The 24,255-nt window shown below is 42.8% G+C and overlaps 2 protein-coding genes across 3 annotated transcripts in view; one reads left to right on the top strand and one right to left on the bottom strand.

The window, feature by feature from the left end:
* ZEB1 (zinc finger E-box binding homeobox 1) overlaps positions 1-22,283 on the bottom strand; it is a 76,136-nt gene extending 53,853 nt beyond the window's left edge. The window contains exon 1 of one of the 2 annotated variants that reach the window (XM_079996418.1): positions 22,163-22,283. In XM_079996418.1, coding sequence (XP_079852544.1) covers positions 22,163-22,220 — 58 coding nt within the window. In that variant the 5' untranslated portion in view covers positions 22,221-22,283. Of the gene's footprint in view, positions 1-19,591; positions 19,812-22,162 lie in introns of those variants that run through there. The other variant, XM_079996419.1, reaches the window with a different exon arrangement.
* Positions 21,267-24,255, top strand: part of LOC307199291 (uncharacterized protein) — a 216,809-nt gene continuing 213,820 nt past the window's right edge. The window contains exon 1 of the mRNA XM_079947103.1: positions 21,267-21,574. The gene's annotated coding sequence lies outside the window, so the exon portion shown is untranslated. The remainder of the gene's footprint in view (positions 21,575-24,255) is intronic.

The raw sequence follows: 24,255 nt of genomic DNA on the forward strand, positions 1-24,255 counted from the left end.
ACTAGCCAACAAAAGCAGAAACCTAACCAGCTCTCTTAGTCTTAAACATACAAAACATGGGTTCAAATATATTTCTATGGGAAGGCACGTTTTTATACTACCCTGTTTAAAAAGATCCTTTGACGTTCAAATGAGCAAAATTAAAGAAATACAGTAATACCACTGGTTACGAACCGTCCTCCTTGCGAACGCTTCAGGTTACGAGCTCTGCTAACCTGGAAGTAGGTGCTCCTGGTTGTGAACTTTGCCCCAGGATGCAAACGGAAATCGCACATCAGAGGTGTGCATGCAGCGCTAGTCCCCATTAGTGAAAGCGCGCCTCAGGTTAAGAATGATTTCGAGTTGAGAACGGACCTCCAGAACGAATTAAGTTCGTAACCAGAGGTACCACTGTAAGGCACAACAGGATAATGTGTGGAATACTGTACATATGGACATATAGCCATATCCAAAGGGCAATGATGTCAAAGCACTCAACACTCTTCTGATGAAGCAGTGGCCATGGGATGTTTGAGAAGGTAACAAACAGTTCTGTTGAAATCTGCCTGGTTGCCTCTGTTAGACACTTGGACAAAAGAGAAATCTAATTTACTCAAGTTTGCAAAGGAAACAGGGAGTATTAGAAAAGTGAAGGCATTCATGCAGGAAGTAGCTTTTGACTGTTTTAATCCACAAGCTGGTTTAAAAGACACACACAACAAAACTGGCACAAAGTTTGAGAGATGAAAACAGGTACTCAAAATCCTTCCAAATCATTCTTAATACATTGCATACCAGCTCTAGAAAGCAACATGATATGCAGCTTCAGCAGTTATAAAGCAAAGTGTGCTACCCAGGTGCTAAAACATCATTCCAACCCCAAACCAAGCCTTAAGTAAATAGAATTACAATTGTCAAGGAATTTGAAACAAACTATGCATTAAAACCAGTTGAATATTACCGTATATTGTAATGTCTATTCCAAGGCATGTATTTTAGGTTGTCTTAACACTCCTAGGGCAGACCTGTACTGCTATTAAACACCTTCACAGGTGGTAGATAGGGCAATTAAAAAAACAAATGAACAGGTAGAGCAAATTCCAGGGGAAACTCACTGTGAAATATGAGGTACTGAACAACAAAAAGTCAGAAAGTCAGCTCCAGGGCATGGTGGAATTAGCTGGATGCTATTACTATACATTAAGTATTCACATTACCCAGGGGCGGAGGAATGGGGGCGCGGTGGGTGCGGACCGCCCGGGGTGTCACCACTGAGGGGGATGACAAAATGCTGGGCAGCACTCGCTGCGGGGCCTGCAGTGCGTCCGAGCCACACGTCTCTCCTGGGAGAGACGTGGTGGCTTGGGCGGGTGCAGGCTCCATGCTGCCCAAACGGTCCGCCCGCCCCCTCCCCCCCCCCTAGCTATAGGGTGGCTGAGTGGGAGGAGGCTGGCAGACTCCAGAGGCCGTGCGGTGCCCCCAAACCTATGAGCGGCTCACCCCGCCCTTTTGTGCGCTGACCCAGGCGCCCAAGCAGCTTCCTCCTCCGCTGACATTGCCTCATGATACTGTGAAACAGGTAGTCAAATATACCTTTATTTGTTTTCTTGCAAACCAGTTCCAGCAGAAATTGAGTATAAGACTGAAGTGGCAGACTATGTTCTTGCAAACAGCAACAATCTAGCCAGGCTCAGAAATAAGGATTAAGTGGTCAATTAAGCAATGTAAAATGCTACTTGAATATACCATAAACCAAGAATGTACCTGTGCACTGACTGATATTTAGCTGCCTATATTTAATTGCATTATTCAATAGCTAAGGCTTGAATGTGAGCTCTTTGCTTCCCAATGTTGTTGTCAGCATCTGTTTGTTTCAAGAGACAATGTAGTGTGCCTCTGGGGACGAGGTCAAACCACTGCATTAGCAGCACCAAAGTGACCTTCCGGGGGTTCAAGCCTGAGCAGTGTGTACGGATGTCATGGTCTGCCCTGACGAGATCCCCCCCTCAGTCTCACGGATTTGGACCAAAGGAAAATGGATGGTGCAAGTCCCCCCCAATTTAGCCTGCTATCAGAAACGATGCAACTTTCATAGGAATGCATTTTGGGGGTATGATTGCTAGGGCAAAACATCACTTGCCCTACTTGGCTACCTGTGGAACATTAGCAATACTATACTGTTGTTATGCATGGAAACATTTTCACTCCATGTAAAGTAGTTGGACAGATAACGCACAGACATTTTTGAATCATTTAAGAATAAAAACTGCATATTTTTTTCATTAATAAGACCACCCCTTTATTTGGCAGCATTCACAAAAGTTTGCATATGTAAAGCTAATGAAACCCAAAATTAACATGTCTAACTGTCTTGACAGGTATCAAACCTTTCCCCATGGGAACAAATTACCCAGAAAAATACTAGGCTTGCAATGTTTATAATTGTTTACATTTTAAGTTTCAGCTTATGTCTTAATACATATTTTCCAAGAGAAAAATCTATTTTAAATTTATGTTTCCAAATCACAACACCTATTCAAAGTCACTATCATCAGAAACACCTTCAATCCAAACTGCTGGATTAGGAAACTTTTATTCATTGGTACAATTCTGACACATCTATCAATCAGTGCAAGGTAGCTGAAGACATGAGAGGAGCATCTTCTTCCTTGGAATGCCATGTGGTCGAAACTATACTGCACTGCCTGCAGAATATTACCTGTCACCCAGATGATGGCAAGCACCTTGTCTTCTAAATACAGTGGTACCTACAGTGGTCCTGTTTATGAATGATTTGGTTTATGAACTCCGCAAAACCGGAAGTATGTCCTGGTTTGAGAACTTTACCTCGGTCTAAGAACGGAAGCCGAAGAGTGGAAGGGCACCGGCGGTGGGAGACCTCATAAGGGAAAGCGCACCTCGTTTTAAGAATGGTTTCGGTTTAGGAACGGACTTCCGGAATGGATTAAGTTCATAAACCGAGGTACCACTATAGTTTAGCTATTGAAGAATAGCTTAACTGATCTTCAGTTGGCAGGTTGGTCAAAGTCTAAGGTGTGTTACAGTAACCACCATACAAATATATGGTAAAAATTAAGAATTGTGCCCCTAAATGCATGTTTGGGTTAAATATGGTTCCTGAGTTTGAAAAGGTTGAGGACTATATTCTGAGTGTCAGCTATAGCCAACTGTAGGGAAGCAGTCATCATGTGAAATGGAAGGAAATTAGCCACAACTTGGAATAATACAGCAAATGGAATCTCCGTTCCACACATACAGAGTTACCAGAGCCAGCCAGCCAGCACACTCCTCCCTATATTTGTATGAAAATTGTGCTACCAATGATGGATGGGCATTAGTGCCACAGAAATGCTAAATAGCAAAATTGTTCCTGTTGTACTAAATATTGTCTGTTCACAATCCTTGGGGAAGATGCTATCCAATAATCTAATTTCCAGTTGTGTTACCTCGTTCACATGAAAAGTACTCATTAGCAATCCTAGCAGGAAAGGAGGAATCTTTTTTTTAAGCCTTCATAGTATTCTGCTAGGACACATTTGCTTGAGTATACTGGATCTGATATTATTGGACAGTCTACAATGCACCTTGACAGTCAACCCCTTGCCCCTCCCTTGTGTGAACAATTGTACATGAATGCTATGAGATGCATTAGCTTAAATAAAATGAGAGAGAGCACTGCATACCTATGCATATTCGTGAAAGAAAATACACAGGATTCTGTTCTCAAAGGTTCTTTATATATGGGAGACCATGAGCTTGTTTGGATGGTCCATTCTGTGTAGAACTTACCTAGCAGGACCTAGTGTGAATTAGTCATCTTTGGTGTACACAAAAAAAGTGTTCTGCTTTCTAGGGCATGTTTATGGCACATTAAACACACTTATGTAGGCATGAGAATAAATGTCACTGTTTACAGTCAGATCTCAGATTCTGTATGACAATTCCTAGGCAACAACTATTCCCTTAAGCAAAATTGCATATAATCAGGATATTTAATTTAAAGGGTTTAAAAAAGAGTAATTGACCATTATTTTTTGTAAATGAAACTAATAATCATATCACTGTTTCCTACATATGCTTAGAATCCAATCTGTTTTACACAGAACCATCAGGTTTGAACTGCTGAGCCTATGGAGAATCATCCATAGCGATCATCCTTCTGAAATTTTCCCCAATTGATGTTGCTATAGTGCAGTGAGAACATAGATCAAAATAGCTAAACACATCAACTAGCTTAATACATAGTGCTTAAAACTAGCTGTGAACAGAGTTTAGCAGAAGACCAGTAGCCGGTGTGTTTGACTTGTATTTTCAAACTGCTAGAGAACAGTTACCCCATCCCCCATAAGCCACTACAATAGTGTTATGATAAATGTGGGATTACTACAAGTTGACCCTGTGTGCTTTGTTCTTCCTCTCCTGAGCACACCAAGTGAAAAGATTTAAATACACATCTGATTTCACAAGCATTCAGGCTCAAAGAATGTGGTGAAAGTGAAGTCATACACAGGGCATTTGCAAGCTCTCCTGTGTCAAAGGTTGTTAGTTTTTCAGCTGCCAAGTAAAGTTTGATATGGGTCTGTCAAGTCTCTGTAGACTACATATTTTGGCAAAATCTTGATTTGGCAACCAAAGCTTACTGTATTTTTCTCTGTAACAAAATTAAGATGCCACCAGCTTGTGCAAGTACTAGCAATTAGCCTTCAAACTAGTTTTAGATCATTTATAAAATGTGAAATATTATTTACTAAACAGACCTTTCTGAATTTGGGCTTTCAAAAAATTAATATATTATTGGAATTCCAAGAAACAAAAGGTTGTTTCAGGATCAAGTGGGTAAATGTTTAAAATTCTAATAACCAATTAGAAATGGTCTTTCATATGCAATGGCAGCCAAAGATTTTATGTGATACTGCAGCAAGAGGGGGGAAAAACTTCCATAAAATGTTAAATGCATGGTATCTCACTCCTTGTAGGCTACTATTTTTAAAAATAAACTTTCTACTGCATTATGCTGGCAATGTGTCAGACCAGGCAGATTTTAAGTATATTTGGTGTGTCTTCAAAGAAGTGAATATTTCAGACTGAAGTTATAAAGATGAATGAAATTACAGCACACAAAAGAAAACTAAACTGTGTGGTTACATTGTTGGAGAAACTGAAATGATAAATTGAAAAAAATAAAATAAAGATGGTAGGAAATATTAGCTGCAGCTGGAATATTGATTGCTAATTAATAGAAAACCCAACAGTTACCATCAATCAATATGTGGGAACAAGCAACTTGGCACGGAAGATTAGTGTATAAAACATAAGAGAAATCCTCCCCCCCCGCCAAAATAGTAGCAGCACATTTTGAAAGATCTTTAGAGAGTCAGAGCTATGAATATTTAAATTTACTGAATGTCTAACACAGAAATATCAGAAAGGCCATACTGGAAATATGTTATATATGCATGATAAATATTAGGTAAGGTAAAGGTACCCCTGCCCATACGGGCCAGTCTTGACAGACTCTGGGGTTGTGCGCCCATCTCACTTAAGAGGCCAGGGGCCAGCGCTGTCCGGAGACACTTCCGGGTCACGTGGCCAGCGTGACATCGCTGCTCTGGCGAGCCAGAGTCGCACACGGAAACGCCGTTTACCTTCCCGCTGGTAAGCGGTCCCTATTTATCTACTTGCACCCGGAGGTGCTTTCGAACTGCTAGGTTGGCAGGCGCTGGGACCGAGCAGCGGGAGCGCACCCCGCTGCAGGGATTCGAACCGCCGACCTTTCGATCGGCAAGTCCTAGGCGCTGAGGCTTTAACCCACAGCGCCACCTGTGTCCCACATGATAAATATTAAATAGCAGCAAAACAAAAAGTTATTAAACAAAAGATGAGGATTTTATTTTTTGCAATTAGTCCCTTCTATTTTTGTTATGACTGTAAAAGTCTCTTTGGCAGTACTGTATGTTAAATATTATGATGAAATCTGAAATATAAAAATTGCAGTAGCTGTCAAAAAACTGCACTGGTCTCATGCCAGAATAAAATGTCCAATTGCCTCCGTTGATGAGTTCTGTGCAATACGCAAAATGATATCTTTCAAGAGCTTAAAATTGTTTTTCATAAGAAATTAGTTTTGATCCAGTCTAGTGGCATCACTCAGCTCAGTCCTGTTATTACTAAGTTTACAAAAATGCCAGAGATTCTTGCTTTTAATGATATAACTACTAATGCTTTAGAGTCTAAAAAGAGGAAGTGGATACATCTTAGTAGGTCATGCCAGAAATAATGATCTCGAACTATGCACAGAAACCAAAGCTGACTCTCAAGAATGATTGAAGCAAACCCCTGAGGTGCTGAACTGGAGAGAAGTTTTTTGCTGTCCAAATAAGTCTAGAAATGAAAGAAAATATAGAATTTGTTCAGTTCACACAACAGACTGCAGTTCAATCCAGAGTTCCAAGAGGATGCCCTGCGACCAGAGGTTTTCATATTCACTTCAGAGGGGATGTGCGCATGGAGTGGTGCTCAAAGTGAATGTAAAATAAAAGGAGGATTCCACTAATGCAGGAACTTCACATATTAATCACAGCTTTCAGATCAGGGAGTTGCTGTACTGCAGCCTGACTGCAATTGGAATTGTTCCCAAATGCTGCAATTGATCATTCCTGACAGTCTAAAAAAGACAAAACAAAACAAAAACCCTCTTTTGTGGAGGATATTGGGTTGGCACTTTACAAATGCAGATCTCAACTATTCATATTGGCATAGATGCAAACATGTGTAATAACTAATTGTTTTAACATAAGCTGTTTTTAAAGAGTCTTCAGTGGCCTCTCATTTGTAATTCCTCTCCTCCCTTTCATTACCTTGGTAATTAATAAGTCAGAGTGTTTCAAATTCTCAACTAGTTAATCTAAGGCCACTAAAGGTCATGGACACTAGTTGTGCTAGAAATGCCAGATTTTTGAAAAAGGTGTTTTAAGTAAACCAACACTGACAAGCAATTTGTTCTGATAAAGTAGTTTTTTGAGAGATCTTGGTGTATACAGGCAGTGCAGAGTTTATTATGTGCTCAATGACTTACTAATATTCATCCTTTTCTGGCAGAACAGTACGAGTTTTATTGAGCAAACATTCCTGAAGCCACCCAATTCCAGCTGCTACCTTTTGTATAGCTTCCTATTAATGACTTTCAGGAATCTGACTCCACCATCCATCAGTCTAAATGGATACATTTGGAATAAATAATTCTAACCTTGATGCTTGCCTGTTTCAAATATGTTCTGGTCATTAGCAAGGAGTACCAGATTCAAAATTTTATTCCCATAGCATCCTTAGAGTACATCTGATGTACAACAGCAGCAAGGATACTTATTGCAAAGTATTGGAAGACACCAGATCTACCCACTCTGGAAGAATGGCAGATGAAGATGACAGACTACATGGGACTGGCAGAGATGACTGGCAGAATTTGAGACCAGGAGAAAGAGACAGTGGAAGAAGATTGGAATAAATTTAAAGACTATCTTAATAAACATTATAAAATTAATGAAGGTTAGAATTGACATGGGTTTAAAAACTAGGTGGTTTTCAGGGGTGTTGATTATGGAAAAAGAATAAAATTATTTAAAAATATGGGAAGTAAGGGAAGGGATTTGCTGATTAGATAATGAAATTGGAATACAGAAGGGGGAGGTGTGAGGAGGTCGGGGAAATTAGGTTCAAGAAAATAAGGATGGAAATTATACTTGTTTATTTTTGTTTTTTGTTTGTGTATGTTTTTATTGTTAAATTTTAATAAATATCATTTAAAAAAAATAGAGTACATCTGATGACTAGGTTAGGTCATCTACTTAATATATGATTATGATTGATTGGATTACCCATATGGTCTCAGGACGGGTCGCAACAATTTAAAACACAACATTAAAAACAGTTTAAAACAAATTACAATCACAATAATATAATAGATTCTAAATACACACACACACAAACATACAGTGTCAAAAAGAGACTTAATTCAGCATATGACAATATAACTGTCAGATCCAATTCAAGGTGCTTGTACTATTAAACCCAGCTCAACAGCTTAGGATACAAGTAGCTGAAAGAGCATCTTCCCAGTACCAGCCAAGCCATGGTTTGTGATCTGTAGGGAAGGCCCTGCCTGTGAAATTTTGTTCACAAGAGACAGCAATTCCTCAGCTGGGCGCGCCCTGTTCTGTAGAGATCAGATTGTCCCTTGCACAGTGGCACCTTAAGACTAATTTGTTCTAGTAGGTCTCTGGAGCAAAATGGGAGTGACACCATTTGTATAAGGTAACATTATTATTATTGTTAGGTTTTGCACTGTGCTTCTACTTTTCTTGAATGCTGGACTATTATAGTTAGCCACACTGGGCTCCTGGGAAAAGGTGGGGTGCATGAATTGAATAATATACACAAAATAATTTACACTAAAATATTCTTCTGCCCCAAAGATGGTTCAGAGGCTGACCATCAGTGATTCACAATTCCACTTTCCAGAGAGTATTTAAATTGCTTTTGGGGGAGAGCGAGAGGGCGATTAGGGGTCCCAAGCTTCCAACTTGAAACCAGGCAGGGGAGGGAACTGTCCTCTCAGTTGTGCAGTGCTCAAAAGCACAGTTCAGCCACAGGGAAGACTAGGGCTGCCATATTTCAAAAAAGTAAAAACCAGGGCACACTGAAAGTTGTTGGCACCGCCTTTCCGAAATCCCTCCTGTCTTTGAAATCCTGGTAATGCCCAGAAATATCCAGACGAATGGCAGCCCTAGGGAAGAGACCCAGGGCTGGAGGGCAAGTCGGAGAATCCTGTGCCAAAATCAGAATCCCAAGACACTACCAAATGCCACTGCAGAAAAATGCAAAACCATGGCCACCTCAGCCCCATGATTGGAGCTGGCAAGTGGATGGAGACTATACCAGCAGCTGCACTAGGCTTCTGTAACTGCAGGGAGACCCAATCTATTTATCCAGTTGTGAAAGCTTATCATGGAATGTAGGCTTTCAAGAGGTGCAAACAGGCCTGGGAGGAAAATCCTAACAGTGATCTCTTTACACCACTTCACATACCTGATATGCTGTGGTGGCACCATATATTTATAGTTTCCAGTTACATTATTATTTGTTTTATATGCACACCCTTCCATCATATAGCCGGATTTGGCTATGTGGTGAATTTCTGATGGAAAGTGAGCTTCTCCCATTGCTCTTACTCTGAATTGGGATGAGGGGAAAATAAGAGGGGATGTGATTCCACTGCACAGCTAACAGGGCAAGGTATCCTGTCTAGTGAGCTATTTTATTTCATTGCTTGCCAGGGCTCAGTGCAATACTTTCACCCTAGTTTAATTCTCGTTATGTAAAACTCCATGTGGATAGCTGGGACAGAAAGGAGATGAGCAACTGAAAGCATATCACATTGGCAGTACAGTGGTACCTCGGGTTACATACGCTTCAGGTTACAGACTCCGCTAACCCAGAAATAGTACCTCGGGTTAAGAACTTTGCTTCAGGATGAGAACAGAAATCGTGCTCCGGTGGCGTGGTGACAGTGGGAGGCCCCATTAGCTAAAGTAGTGCTTCAGGTTAAGAACAGTTTCAGGTTAAGAACGGACCTCCGGAATGAATTAAGTACTTAACCCGAGGTACCACTGTAATGCAGTGCGCTTCTCTGTCAACATTCAATCCCCTCTAACTAGTAGTGAGTAGATCATGAGGGGAAATGTCAACCTGGGGCTTGCTTGGCAACACGGATCTCTTCTCCTTTCTCTCCAACTACCGCCTTACAAATATGTTTCACACCTTTCCACAAAGGAGCAATGAAATGTACCGTAACTTGGAGAGAGGGGTATTTTGCTAGATATAAAACTGTTTAGCACTGCCACCATTTTGTTTTACAGCAAGTTTACACATATTTTAAAGTAACAGTATTAAGGGTCACCAACATGGCACCTGTGGTAATCGATGCACCCACCAGCGAAAGGCCTCAGTAAATAATAATATGGTTAGTTCTTCTTTCTGCTCAGTTTGCGTTTGCACTCGGCTCAGCTTCTTGTACACTGAACATGTCCCATCAAACATGTCCACATTTCACTGGATGCTAGGACTGGACAGCTACCAATCCTTCCATTCCAAACAGAAATGTTATACCCATTGCAGCTATTTTGTAATTGGCGCCAACAGCACTTTCTCAAAATTCAAAATGTGCCAGCTGGCTCAGAAAGGCTGATGAACCCTGGTATTGACTATATTTCTGATAGTCTATGATACTTAACATCCTATTTTCATGCAAGATAGAATGCATGTAGGATATTTAAATAACTTCTCCACCTGTTGCAACTGGTCATAGATCTTGAAGTTATGGAAACAGGAAGTTATGAGTAGTGGTTTTATAATACAGCAGCCCAGCCATACTGGAACATGGAATATGTTTTAAGGAGTTATCTATTCACTCCTCCACTCCATTTCAAGCTCAAATTTCAGTGGATGTAAACAGTCATCCCATGTGACATTGCTTTTCCATTTGAGAAGAGAAGATTCTGTATAGCAGAACAATCTTCTATTAAACCCAAAGACAACAGAGCAGCACACACTGCACAATATTTCTGTTGGTCTGCTGGATTCAGCTGCCACTCAGACATGGTCCACTTTCAGCCAGCCAACATGCAGCTAGCAAGAGAGAAAGACAGCTAGGCCCTTGCACTGGCAAGTTGACCTATTGTATTTTACAGTGCTTTTATTAAACACCTGAGATTTTTTTAATTTTTATTTTTGAAATTTTAAACTGAATTGTAAGTATGAATAAATCTTTGGCCATTTTCAAAGAGCAGAAATAAAGTGACTCAGCATAACTGAAATTTCTGCAAGAAAAGTTTCCCCCCATAGAAGCAAGGTGTTTTGTTTTTTTTAAATGTTAACTTTACTCCTGGTCATTCTTCATTTTGTGTAGTCTTAAGCCCAGGCAACCAGACCAGAAGCACCTTTCCTTAGTTACCATCCTTAGCTAAGCATGAGCCAGATAAGCAGTAGCTGTTCTGCAGAGAGCATAGTAGTTAGTCCAAATAGGCCTGTGTCAAACCTCTTCATAGAATGGTTAGTACTGGTGCAAAGTGTATAAAAATCCCCATTCATTTTTTGCTGATTAGTGTGTGTGTGTTCAGCAGTGCTGTCTGAGAGGTTGCATTCCTTCGTGGTAATTCTTACATATACAAACTTCCTTGGAAATATCCTAAACAACAGTTTGAAAGCAAACAATGAACAACAAAAAAGAAAGGGTAGAGAGGAAACACAATGAGATTATTCAACCCATCCACTTCCTCCTGTGACAGTAATAATAACAACAATAATTTTATTATTTATATGCCACCCATCTGACTAGGTTGCCCCAGCTACTCTGGGCAGTTGATATACCAGTTATATACCCCTTTGCTCCCCAAGGAAGAACAGGTACCACACATTTCTGTCCCCTTCACTTGCCAAAAACACCAGTACTAGATTTGATCTGCCATAATGGGCAAACTCAATCAATATAGGGATTAAAACGGTGAACTCCCTGCCCCTCAAATACAGAAGCAAATTATGGGGAAGGGGTTGTCAAAAGAGGTAAGAGCATAACTGTCAACCTTCCCTTTTTTGGTGGGAAATTCCCTTATTCCAGTGCCGTTTCCCACTGCTTCCCTGGATTGTTAGATATCCCGTAGACTGTCCCCGGGACAGGTGAGGCTGCTAATCCCTTATTTTCAAATCTGAAAGTTGACAGCTATGGGTAAGAGGTACCAGCCTCATGGACAAAGATACATTAATACAGTAACTGCTTTTTGGCTAAACAAACTCTCAAAGCAACTTACAAAAGATACAGTACATGCTAATAATAATAATAATAATAATAATAATAATAATAATAATAATAATACAGTACATGCATTACTCAGCATTCCACTTCATCAAGCTCAGAAGGATTTGCTCCCTATTAAGCAGTGGGAGAGGCCTAGTTCCTCCTGCCCAGCAAAGGAACATGGTAGATCTCAGGGGAGCAGTTCTTGGGCAACCTTAGCTAAAAACTAGTGACGTAACAGACCCATAACAGACCCCACCTGTTTTTGCATAACCTGATGCAGATGAGTTATTACCGGACAAGCTGCAGCTGTACCCACCATGCTGCAGACAAAGTTTCCACTTCTTGGTTGTCTTTTACAGTTCTCCTTCCCCAAGTTCCAAAGCAGGCAAGTAATCTACACAAATGTCCCCAAAATATCCTGTGACACAAAACCAAGGTGTTTTGGCTTCCTCCATAGGATCTATGCACTAGCAGTATTTTAAAGAGTTTTTATTTTAATAAAAACATGTTTGATGTTGTTATATTTATACCCCAGCCAGATGGGGTATAAATATAACAACAGCAACAACCTCTGATTCAGTTACCACACTTAACTTTTCAATTGCATCACTTGGAGTGAATATGGGTAACTAATAACGGAATAGGAGGAGAGAGAGCATAAAGCCATCTTCATACTCCTAGTCCTTCTTACAATCCTAACAGAGAGTGATACAACCAGAACACAACATTGAACTATCACAACCTACAAATGCACTATTGAAAGAGACATGCAATTAAGCAGCCTGGAAAAATATTCCCAGAACATATGTAATCATCACATTTTTTTTAATACTGTAAAATTAACTTAATTACAATAAGGTCATTTGAATTATCACTATAAAAGTTCTGAGTTCTGTCTCACAGAGATTATTTCACCATCTTAAAAAGAATGGCAATGCCAGAGATGTGGAACAAAGAACTTTCAGGAAAAATTGTTTAGTATACAGGTCTTCACAATATGTATGGCCAGGGCTTTTTTTCCAGAGAGCTCAGCTCTGGCGCCTCTCAGGTAGGAGCCATTGCCATTCTAAGAGAAGTTCATAGTGAGCTCCAGCACCTCTTTTTCTAGAAAAATAGCACTGTATATGGCTGCTAACTATTGAACAATTCTAGCCAAGTGACCTTAAAAAAATAACAACCTAAGAAGACATCATCACCAATCATTTGATGGCAGCAAAGTAGAGTGTGCTTTAGTTTACTGGCACAACCAGCATTTCCTTATTCGAAGCCTTCCAATAGCTTACTATAGATGAGTTTGTGTGCCTTAACAGATTGCATAGAATTAGAATATTGACCTGTGCATTTGCACCTGCCTGATCCAGTAGCAGCTGGATGCTTGAAGATGTCAGAGAACAATGGCCCCATTATCAATATGTCACTTGGTATGTTATTATGTTTTATCTTGGTGTACACCAAGTTTCAAAAGTTTCTGACAATGAAGTAGGGTACTAATTTGTACAATAACCAATTTTAAAAATCATGATTGTGTCACATGGCACTGTGGTCAGCACACTAGACAACCAAAACAGCAGAGACTGATCATTTCCTCTTGCTAGGACTCAACTTCCTGTGCATCACTTCACCACTCGTACTATTTTGCAAAAAGAGTGCTGTGTTTTACCGATGCTGTCCAGAATGATATTGTCTTAAACATCTTTCTTCCTATTAAGTTCTCAGAATGGTTATTTTGAGACTGAAACCTTATCTTCACAGAACATCACTGAAGTCACTGACAAGAGTTTTGCCTAGTTGAGCACTTTAAGACTAATGACCTAAATTTGTATCTTGCCCTTTCCCCAACATACTTCCAATAAGCTCTAGACTGGCATACATAGGGTTTGCTGTGGATACCCATGGGTGTACTGGTATTCTTAAAGCTACTCTATCAGACACAAAGTACAAATAACCAACTTAAATCAAAAACCTTAATTACAAAACACAGTGTTTCATCACGATCTAAAACTTTAGGATAGTATTTCCATGGAAACTGTTGACTAGCTTGCTATGTGGATATCTTTACTATGCTAGAGATTTTCAAGTTACCACAGGTATCATGTTTTTCACAACATTTATGAAAAAAGAAGCACAAGAAAATAACAAAAATGGATGTCAAGCGGCACTAACACCTGCCAACAAGCAATTATTTGCTTAATGCATTTATTAAGAGTATTTTTACAGCTGGCTATATATAAACTTGGCTATCTACTAAATTGCGGCATTGTTTACTAGTCATGAGCGTACATCAATGTTGAATGTATGATGCTGTGTAACATTTAAATATTTGCATTCTGCAGAGAGCTAATGCATTACAGTAGTGCAATTTTCTTTTTAAAAACAATCATTACCCAGAGGAGTCACCTGTTGGCGATACAGTTCAAACCCTAGGGGAATAGTAATTTATGATTCAGAGGATAACTATAGCAACTTTTATGTCGCGAGCAGGGGTGGGGAACCTGTAGCTCAAGTGCATGGGGGGGGGGGGAGGTGAAGCTGGCGGAAGGATGTGGCAGGGGGAGTCATCCCCAAAGCAAAAGTTTAGACTTTTGGCCAGAGTGAGCCATCCTTCTCTTATTCAACAGTTGATTATTACTACAGTATAAAGGTAAAGGTACCCCTGCCCGTACGGGCCAATCGTGTCCGACTCTAGGGTTGTGCGCTCATCTCACTTAAGAGGCCGGGAGCCAGCGCTGTCCAGAGACACTTCCGGGTCACGTGGCCAGCGTGACGAAGCTGCATCTGGCGAGCCAGCACCAGCGCCGTTTACCTTCCCGCTATAAAGCGGTCCCTATTTATCTACTTGCTCTTAGAGGTGCTTTCGAACTGCTAGGTGGGCAGGAGCTGGGACCGAAAGACGGGAGCTCACCCCACCGCGGGGATTTGAACCGCCGACTATTCGAATCCCCGCGGCGGGGTGAGCTCTACAGATTAATACAGTATATCAAAACACAAACACATTATGCACATTTACTTGTGATTCAATTAGTTATGGTTTCTCCCTTTTAGGTCCTAATTGTTTGAGACCAGAATATCTAAAGGATGAATTTGCCTGTATGAGCTCACCCATACATTAAGCTCCACGGTTGGGGCTCTGCTCCATTGGCAGTGCTGCAGCTGGTGATGCTGGAGACGGCCTACCACAGCTTTGAAACAGGCTGCCTTGGCAGGATTGCTTGTCACCCACCCTTTCTGTTTTTAGGTACAGGGCAAGACATCACGGTTTCGGTGAGCATTTATGGCTGCCATTTGGCATATTTATTGCTGCTGAAATCATAGTTACTCTGCTGGGTGGCTTACAGGTTTGTTTGTTTGTTTTACTAAATCAGCAGAGTGCTATTGGCTAGGCTATTAATATATTCTTGTTATCTCATTTCTGTTACTAGCTGCAGAAAGGTCAGATAAAAAAACTTTGGCAAATAAGGGATTTGTGCTACACACGGCAATAAGTGCATCTGCCCTAGTCATCTTACTTTCATATAGGGAATCAAGGTTGTGATAATTTGCCCAAGGCCAGTGAGAAAATGCAGCATAAAATATTTTAACATATACAACTAGGACCCCCTAAATAGCACCCATGGACACCAAAACACCCTTGGACATCTGCTTGATGCCCACCAAGGCCCCTATCCCTCCCAATTTATAAGGTTTTTTTTTTTTTCCTTTTTCATTTGGGGCTTGGCTGCTTTGAGAGAGAGCTGCCTGCTTTTCTACGTGTTTTGTTTGTTCTGGAGCACATGTAGATTTTTACCTGTTTGGGAGGCAGGGTGGTTCTGAACATTGCCAGCTTTTCTTCAGTGAAATGGGCATTTAGATTTTCAAATATCTCCTGGCTATGCTTGCTAAAGCTGATGAGAACTAGAGTTCAACAACATCTGGAAGTTAGCAGCCCTGCCCTAAATAATATTTAGCATTTTGTTGCTGAGCTACCCTTGGGTTTGCATTGTCCCCAACACACTACAGTCACAAGTCCAGAAGCTTTTGCTTTTGGTTTAAATTGTTCATATGCTGCTATGTTATCCATACCTGGAGAAGCTGTGGTTAATCTTAACTACGGTTAGGTGAAACAAGACAGCTTCATAAACTATGGTTTGAAGTTGATTTGTGGCAATTAGCTATAGTTAAGAAGAGTAACCACTCTTTGCTTCGGATAGTGCATTACACTGCAATATGGAAGTTTTTGCTTTCCCTCATAGACACCCTAGAGGAGAGGGGAGAAGAGAGCATGAAATCCTGAGGTTTGTTCTCATAATGCTAAATCATGGTTCAGGGTTATCTCGGAATGCAGCCAAGTTGTATGTGACCAAACAAAAGCCTATAATGACAGTTTTACTGCTGACACTCTCTGAACACTCTGGAAAAAATACCAGTATCATTGTAGGGGTTCATATAGTGCAGCAACTAGTGTGCAGCAGGAAGTCCAAATCTCACCATAGCCATTAGCTTACTAGGTAGCACTAGAACACAAGAGCAGGACTGCTGGATGAGCTCAGAGGCCTATCTAGTCCAGTATCCCATTTTCCATAGTGGCAAACAATATCCCTATGGGAAGCCTACAAGCAGCACAGCAGGACAATGGCCTTCTCCCGTCACTGGTACTCAGCTGGAGGTAGTACATAGCCATCACGACAAGTAGCCACTGGTAGCCTTATCGTACACAGTAGGGAATTTCATTATTTAACTACAGTGGAACCTCGACTTACATATGGTTCTACTTACGTATGATTCCAGTTACGACCTTCAGTAGGTGCTTTGACTTATGAACTTTCCTCTAGATAAGAACAGAGGCCTTCCTGGCAGCCCAGAGCTCGCCTGGCCAGCTGCGGAGCAGCGCTGAGGCTTCTGCTGCCCAGGAGAGGGCCCCCATCCCACCCCTGAAGCTGTGGAAGAGGTGCCGCCTGCAAGAAGCACAGCAGGGTTCACTGCAGCCCCAAACCCCACCGAGGAACTAACCTGAGGAAGTCCAGAGAAGAACCTGGCCGGGCAAGAAAAAAAAGTGACCCTGGCTGAAGTGAATCAGCTCTTTACTGACCCTTGCCCCACACCCAGCATGTAGCCAGGTAAGCCTACCCACCCTCAGTGTATGTAAGAAAAAAAAAGTTAGTTTTTTTCATCTACAACACTGTCTTATTTATTTTATAGTAAAGTACATTGATTATTTGGGACGCGGGTGGCGCTGTGGGTTAAACCACAGAGCCTAGGACTTGCCGATCAGAAGGTTGGCGGTTCGAATCCCCATGATGGGGTGAGCTCCTGTTGCTCGGTCCCTGTTCCTGCCAACCTAGCAGTTTGAAAGCATGTCAAAGTGCAAGTAGATAAACAGGTACCGCTCTGGCGGGAAGGTAAATGGCATTTTCATGCACTGCTCTGGTTCGCCAGAAGTGGCTTAGTCATGCTGGCCACATGACCCGGAAGCTGTACGCCGGCTCCCTTGACCAATAAAGCGAGATGAGCGCCGCAACCCCAGAGTCGGTCATGACTGGACCTAATGGTCAGGGGTCCCTTTACCTTTACCTACATTGATTACTGCCTTCATTTTATAGATCTATGGTCTCGCTGGACAGTAAAATCCGTGTTAAATTGCTGTTTTAGGGGGTCTTTTTCATAGTCTAGAACGGATCAATTCACTTTTCCATTACTTTCTATGGAAAAGTGTGCCTCTAGTTATGTATGTTTCTAGTTATGACCGGACCTCCAGAACAGATTATGGTTGTAAGTAGAGGTTCCACTGTATGTGTTGTGTGAACTGGTACATCCTTTTCATTTAAACTGATTCTCCCACCATTCAGCTTCACTGGACGATTCTAGATTCTAATATTACGAGACATTGAGAAAAACTTATCTTCTCCTCACCAGGTATATCTTTATACACTTCCATGTCTCACTCCTTAATGTTTTTCCCCAAAACATAACATCTAAGCTGTTACTCTCAGCCCCAACCCAACTTGCAAAATGGAGATAGTATCTTACACAGGGGTTATAGATGAGAGAATGGAAATAAAGTACTTTGAACAATCCAGAAGGACCATATATTGTGGGAAAGTATTTAGGAATGTTACAAATAAAAGGTATATATATTCAGACAAAGCCAGCCATGGCCATGAAGAACTCTGTGGCAAACCACAATTGACCTAGCCATTGTTACATCATATGCTCCTAGATTTGGTTGGGGAGGCAGGTTCATCTGGAAATTGATTGCTCTTTGCCTTTAAGGCCAAGGCAGCCAGAACCTGAGTAGACATCAGGCAGTTCTTAGGACAGCCCAGTCCTACTGACACAGTAAACAACTTTATTCAAACATGTACTAAATCCACCTTGAGGACCTAAGACATAGAAAGCTGAGAAATAAATACCTGAAATAAGCAAGTGCTATAATCAGTCCAAAGTAAGCTGTACCATTTAAATATAACAACCAGTAGCCATTTTAGATTAATGAAGTGATTTGCATAGATCTCTTTATTTGCAAACTTCAAGAACACAACAGAGAGCAGAAGCAAAACTATACAGTGTAATACTGACAGACTGACAGACCACTAAATAGTTCAGGACACTTTTATATGAAATTAATAGATTTATTTGTATTAGCTCAGATGGCGTTTCTGTATTTGCCTAGACTAGACATGACAGCTCCTGTGCAAAAAAAAAAAAAAAAAAAGCTGCTCCATTTGAGCAGATTTTCTGACTCAAGTTCAGATTTCTAGTGGCAAATATTCATGTTTAAGTCCACACATCTTGGAATTCAAATACTGCAACTGTCAAATGAGAGGGCAGTGCAGTGATTACATTTAGAGATTAAAAATGGCACATACCTCAGGTATACCTACATTGGCGCACAAAGATAATACACCTTTATACTGTTAAGGGGGGAGGGGGAAAAGAAAAGGTAGTTGATCAATGTATAGTTTAATAAGAGCCAAAGGCAGTGGAATCAAAAAGTAAGTCCTTTAAAAAAATTATACCGTTTTAAAAAGGTTTACACTACTCCATTAAGACAGCAGCGGTACTTAATCTGGTGTTACAACTAAGTAAAAATCACATTGCTGGAAATCAGTTTATCATAGTCTGTCCTCCTTAAGACTGGAGACAGGAAAAATATTACACAGGATTAGCAGGAAGACATGGTACCTATCTTTGAAAGGCATGAAATCAACACCATCTTCATGGAAGAGATTTGATATAGAAATAATTTCAATTGTCCATTTGTGGGAAAGGTTTAAGGGTTAACTTTCCCTGGCAATTCTGATCGGTAAACATTTGCAAGTCAAACAGGAACCTACTGCTGAGAAATCTCTATTATCCGGCATCTATTATCTCGCCTACCCAGTGATGGTTAATGTAGAGCAGTTCAAGTTATTCTTTATGTGTTAAAAGATTATAGTATAATCAGAACCACTCAATAATAAATCAAAGGCTTTCCTTCAGAACCTGAAAACACTGGGGTGACGATTTTAACCGAAATAATGAAAAATGAAAAGATACCTGGAATAGCATTATATCCCACGCACCTTTTGTTTTCTACGAGTCATGCATGCTGCAGACGAAATGGTTTGTGCTAAACAGCCTCAAATCTATTTTTCTAATATTAAGCACAAAGGAACAACACTGACAGCAAGCATGGTAAATAAATATCTCCCTTGAGAACAAGAGCAGCAGTCAGGAGCGCTGACATGCATGCTAGAGAAACCTCACACACCATTTTTTCCCTACCTGCACAAGTTGCCATTTGCTGCAGCCGTCAAAATCCCTCTTCCCCCTCTTCCCTGGTTGATTTCAAAAGGAAGGTTTTCAGGCAGTCTCTCAAGGCATCTACTAATATGCTTTACAAGTATAATATTCCAATTAAGCGTATCTTTAAGAGAAAATCCATTTTCTTCCTTGCTCAGGTAAACATGTTTACAGCTCCTGCCCGGAGACTGGGTGGTTCAGACTCCCATGTCACACACATGTCGTCAGCAACAAGAAAAGCCCCCTTTCTCTATCATTAACATTTTAAATAAGGTAAGGAGAGAGGAGCACTTTGCAAACTTACCTTTAATATTGCCTCAACATTAAACAGACCACACAAATGCGTGCTCTAAAACAGGAAATTAGCATTACAATATCCCGTATATATCCTGATACTTGCTATAAATAAACCCACCCCATACAGAGCAGGGAGCTACTAGTTCAGAACCACCCGATCAACTAGTTAGTCGATTAGAAGGCCAATGTTTATGTGCGTGTTTCACGTTAAGTATCAGAAGTCGTAGCGCCCTCTCACCCGGGGAAACCATAATTCCTTCTCGGAGATATTAAAAAAAAAAAAAAATCCTGTCCAAAACGTCATGATCTCGGACCAACCACTAGAACCCTTCAATCCATAACCGTATACAGGAAATGCCAAACGAAAGCTTAAAAAAAAAAAACTGCCAAGAAAGGTTACAAAACCTCCCGTTTTACATCCTAAGAAGTCATCAGTTTTCCCGTTATTATTATTTTTTAATAGAATACATAAGAAAAATCCAACAACATAAGTTTTCAGTATTTATTCCCCCACTTTTCAACGCAGGTTTCAACTCATTTCAAAGTAATACGTATGCATAAAGGGGGGGGGGAGAGAGAGACAGCCCTTAAATCTGAAAAGTAAGCGTCATTCCTTATATAGGCTGTAGCAGTTGTTCCTAGCCAGCGAAGAAAGGCGGGGAGGGGGCGCAGCGGACAAACCGTTACCACCCATTATTATGATTATGATACAAACAGGTACCTCGAAATCCAAGAAGAGGGCGAGAAAGAGAAACTTGGCTGATTCACGTCCCCTCCCCAACCCACACAGAAAGAAAGCCTTCCTTTTGCTCTCTCTCTCTTCCCCCCCCGCACCCCAATCACGTTGATAAAGGAGGGGAGAAGGGGAAGAAAAACACCCACCCAACCTCACAGAAACACTTCCAACACTTCTGCCAAGATCTGGAGGTTGGCGGGGGTGTGGGAGGAGAAACAATATGTTCAATGGCTACGGAGATAAATCAACATGCACTGCAGGCACTAAAAGAGGCGGAGGCGAAAGTAGCGGGGGGGGGGAGAGAGAAGAGGGGGGAGCAATACATAGAAGGCAGAGGAGGAGGGGCAGAGAAAAGGAGGGGGTCCCTTTCCAGGGCAATCTCAGGGGTGCGCATGTGGTGCGTTTCCCTTGTAAAAAAATGGGAAAAAAAGAAAATCAATACACACTGCAGCAAGCAACAGTGCTTCCCCTCGCCTCCCGCTTTCCCCCCGCTTCTTCCCCAGCCGGGGCCAAAACACGCCACACGCCAGAGAACGAAGTCCCCATTACAGTCATCCTGCCCTCGACGTTTTTGTTGCGTGTCTGGCAAGCAGGTAGTTCGGGAGTTACACGCAGTTTCCTCTGGATCTCTCTCTCTCTCCCCCCCCCCCCACTCCAAACTATGAGCCTTAGCGCACCACCCACCCCCCACCATCCCAAAACAACAACAACAAACTATGGGGGGATCGCGAAGATTGGAGGCGGGGGGGGGGGAGCGCCGCGCTTCCCTCGGGGACTTTCCCCAGCGCGAGGGGAGGAGAGAGAGGAGGGGAAGTGACCCCCTCTCCCTCCGCAATAGCAAAGTCCCCCCCCCCGAAACAAAAAGTTTGGGGAGCGGGGTCGGAGGGGGCGCCCCTTCTCCTCGGAGGCCGGCGAGACCCGCCTCAGCTCAGGTAATAAGTTTCCAAGTTGAGGTGAGGGGGGGCCCCGTTATAAGGTCGAAGGCGCGGCCTTCCTCTCTCTCTTCCCCCCCCCCCCCCCAAGAGAAGGGACCGGAGTGACTAGGAAAATAAGAAAGAAAGACTCCCCCCCCCCGGCTCCGCTTCGCCCTCTCGCTCCTGAGGGAAAGAAGCCGGGGACGGGCGGCGGCCGGGCAAAATGAAGGGTGGGACACGGGGGAAGAGAAAGAGGAGGCAGCGGGCGGCGTGTAACGGTCCCCGGGCAGGGCTGATCCTCGCCGGCGAAGGAGGCACCGCTAGGCGGAGAAGGAGGCAGCCCGGCGGGGAGGGAGAGCGCGAGGCGGGGAGGGAGGCAGGCAGGCAGGCGGGCGGGCAGGTAGCGGATCTAACGGTGCAGGGCGAGCCGGGCTCCCGGCGAGGAGCGCCCGGGAAATTACTTTCTACTTCTCGGATCTGCTTCTGTCTGTCTTCTTTCTTCTTCTTCCTCCCCCCCCCCCCGTTTTACTCCGCCCGACCCCCGGCCCGGTCCCCCCTGAGCGTCCCCGGCGCGGCGCGGGCCGTTGCCCGGCGGAGCTGACTGACCGTTATTGCGCCTCGGGTTCGCCTGCTTCCTGCGCTTACACCTGGGGCCATCCGCCATGATCCTCTCGCTTGTGTCTAAATGCTCCAGTCACCTCCTCCCCCCTCCCTTCCCCCCTCCCCCTCGCCGCTCTCCCCCCCCCCCCACCCCCGCCCGGACCTGGTTTACGACACTGGGTGGTTGGGTGTATGTGTGTGTCTGTGTATGTGTGTGCGCGCGTGTGTGTATATGTCCTTTTTTTTTTTTTTACTTTTTTACATCACCTTCCTACACCTAGTGCTCGGCCGCCGGAACCTTGTTGCCAGGGGAGACGGCCGCTTTACGGCAGCACGTTTGAACCGGCAGGAGGGAAAAGTTTCTTCTTCGCCCCGCTTGGGCGAGACGCAGGTACCCGTGTGTTGCGCGCACGGGGTGCGGAGGGGGCGCCAGGAGGAGGGCCGGGGAATGGGATCGGAGAGGGAGGAGGAGGATTTGGGGTGAGAGAGAGGGAAAGTGCCTCTGGATGTGGGGTGTCTAAGGGGAGGGCCCAGAGGACGACACGGATAGAGAGCGAGAGCGGTGCCCCTCCGGCGCAATGGAGCCGGGCGAGCGCGCGTGAGCCCCTAGTGCTGGAGCCGGGCGAGGAGGCGCCGCTAGCCGCGCTGTTATTATTATTATTATTATCCTCATTATCACGGATTGCAATTGGTTGTCGCTTTATATCAGTACACGGCACAAGCACACGCGCATCCGTATCAGCCCAAAGCGAACTAAAGGGAAGCAACGAAAAGGCTTGCAGAGAGAGAGGAAGGAGGTGAAGTGTGGATTTGTTGTTTACACGTTTCATTCCTACGGTGTTTTTGTGCGTGTGAAGTTTTCGTGTGTGTGTGCGATAAGTTGTTGTGTCCTGGCTTTACCGGTAGCGCTTGGTAAAGCATCTTCAGTTCAGGAGTGGGGAACCATGCAGCTCGTTCATGTGTACACTTGCTGGTGGGTTGCTGAATTGTGGGGACACGCACGGTCGGCTTTATTGTCGACACGAGCCTTCCCAGGGATTCTGTTTGAACTGTTAGCTCGCTTAATGTAGATTATTTACTTATTTATTTAGAGTTTTAGACAATTCATCATGCCCGCCCCTTCTGGGGGGAAAAGTGACAACAAGGCGGTTTACAACAAAGTGAGAAGTAAGATGAAAAGAATACAGAAGGTTATAAAATAATGCAATCTTTAAAATTCACAACTCATAAAAATGCACAGAGTGGCCATTTATTAAGAGCTGCAGTAGCAGCCGATTGATTGATTGATTGATTGATTGCATTTGTAAAGCCCACCTTTTTTCTTCAAAGTACTGAAGGTCCTGTATGTAGTTTACCCTCTCATTTAATTCCCACAACAACCTCATAAGGCGGGTTAGGTTGAGAGGCAGTGTCTGGCCCGAGGTCACCCAGTGACCTTCATGGCTGAGTGGGAATTGGAACCCTGGTCTCCTAGGTGCTAGTCTGACACCCTCTCATCTGATCAGGTCTCTCTTCCAAATACCTGCAGAAAAAAATGTGTTTCTTTGCCAGCTGCCTAAACTGGGGCCAGATGCAGTTCAGTAGAAGAGAAAAACTTGTGCATGCAAGGAGCCACCACTGAAAAGGCTCTACCCCCCCCCTCCAATAAATGTTAGTGGAAGTGAGGAGAAACCGGAGCTGCTTTGGTGAAAAGGAAGGAGAAAGCAGACACATGGGAACATCACTGGTTCTGAATGGCCAACCTGACTTGAGATTTGGTACAGTTAGTTGACAATGAACAGGAAAATAACCATGAATTGCAATAGTGCTCAGCTGACCCGTCAGATGATTGCCTCCTAACATGACTGGTCAAGTATCTTCAAATACTGGTGGACATCTCCAAATGTCGTATGCCCATTTATTTGGGAGCAAGTCCCATTGATGTAAGTGCAGCTTACTTCTGAGTAAGCATGCATAGCAACAGGGTGCAAAATGGCCTTATACCCTATGGTTTTGAATAATTTCTTTATATATTTAAAATATTTATATACCACCCTTAAGCCAGCCTTGCCTTACAGAACAGTTAAATGCAAAAAATAAGAAACAATTGCAGTATGTTT

The sequence above is a fragment of the Podarcis cretensis genome (assembly GCF_951804945.1).
Source record: "Podarcis cretensis genome assembly, chromosome: 12".
Lineage (NCBI taxonomy): Eukaryota > Metazoa > Chordata > Lepidosauria > Squamata > Lacertidae > Podarcis > Podarcis cretensis.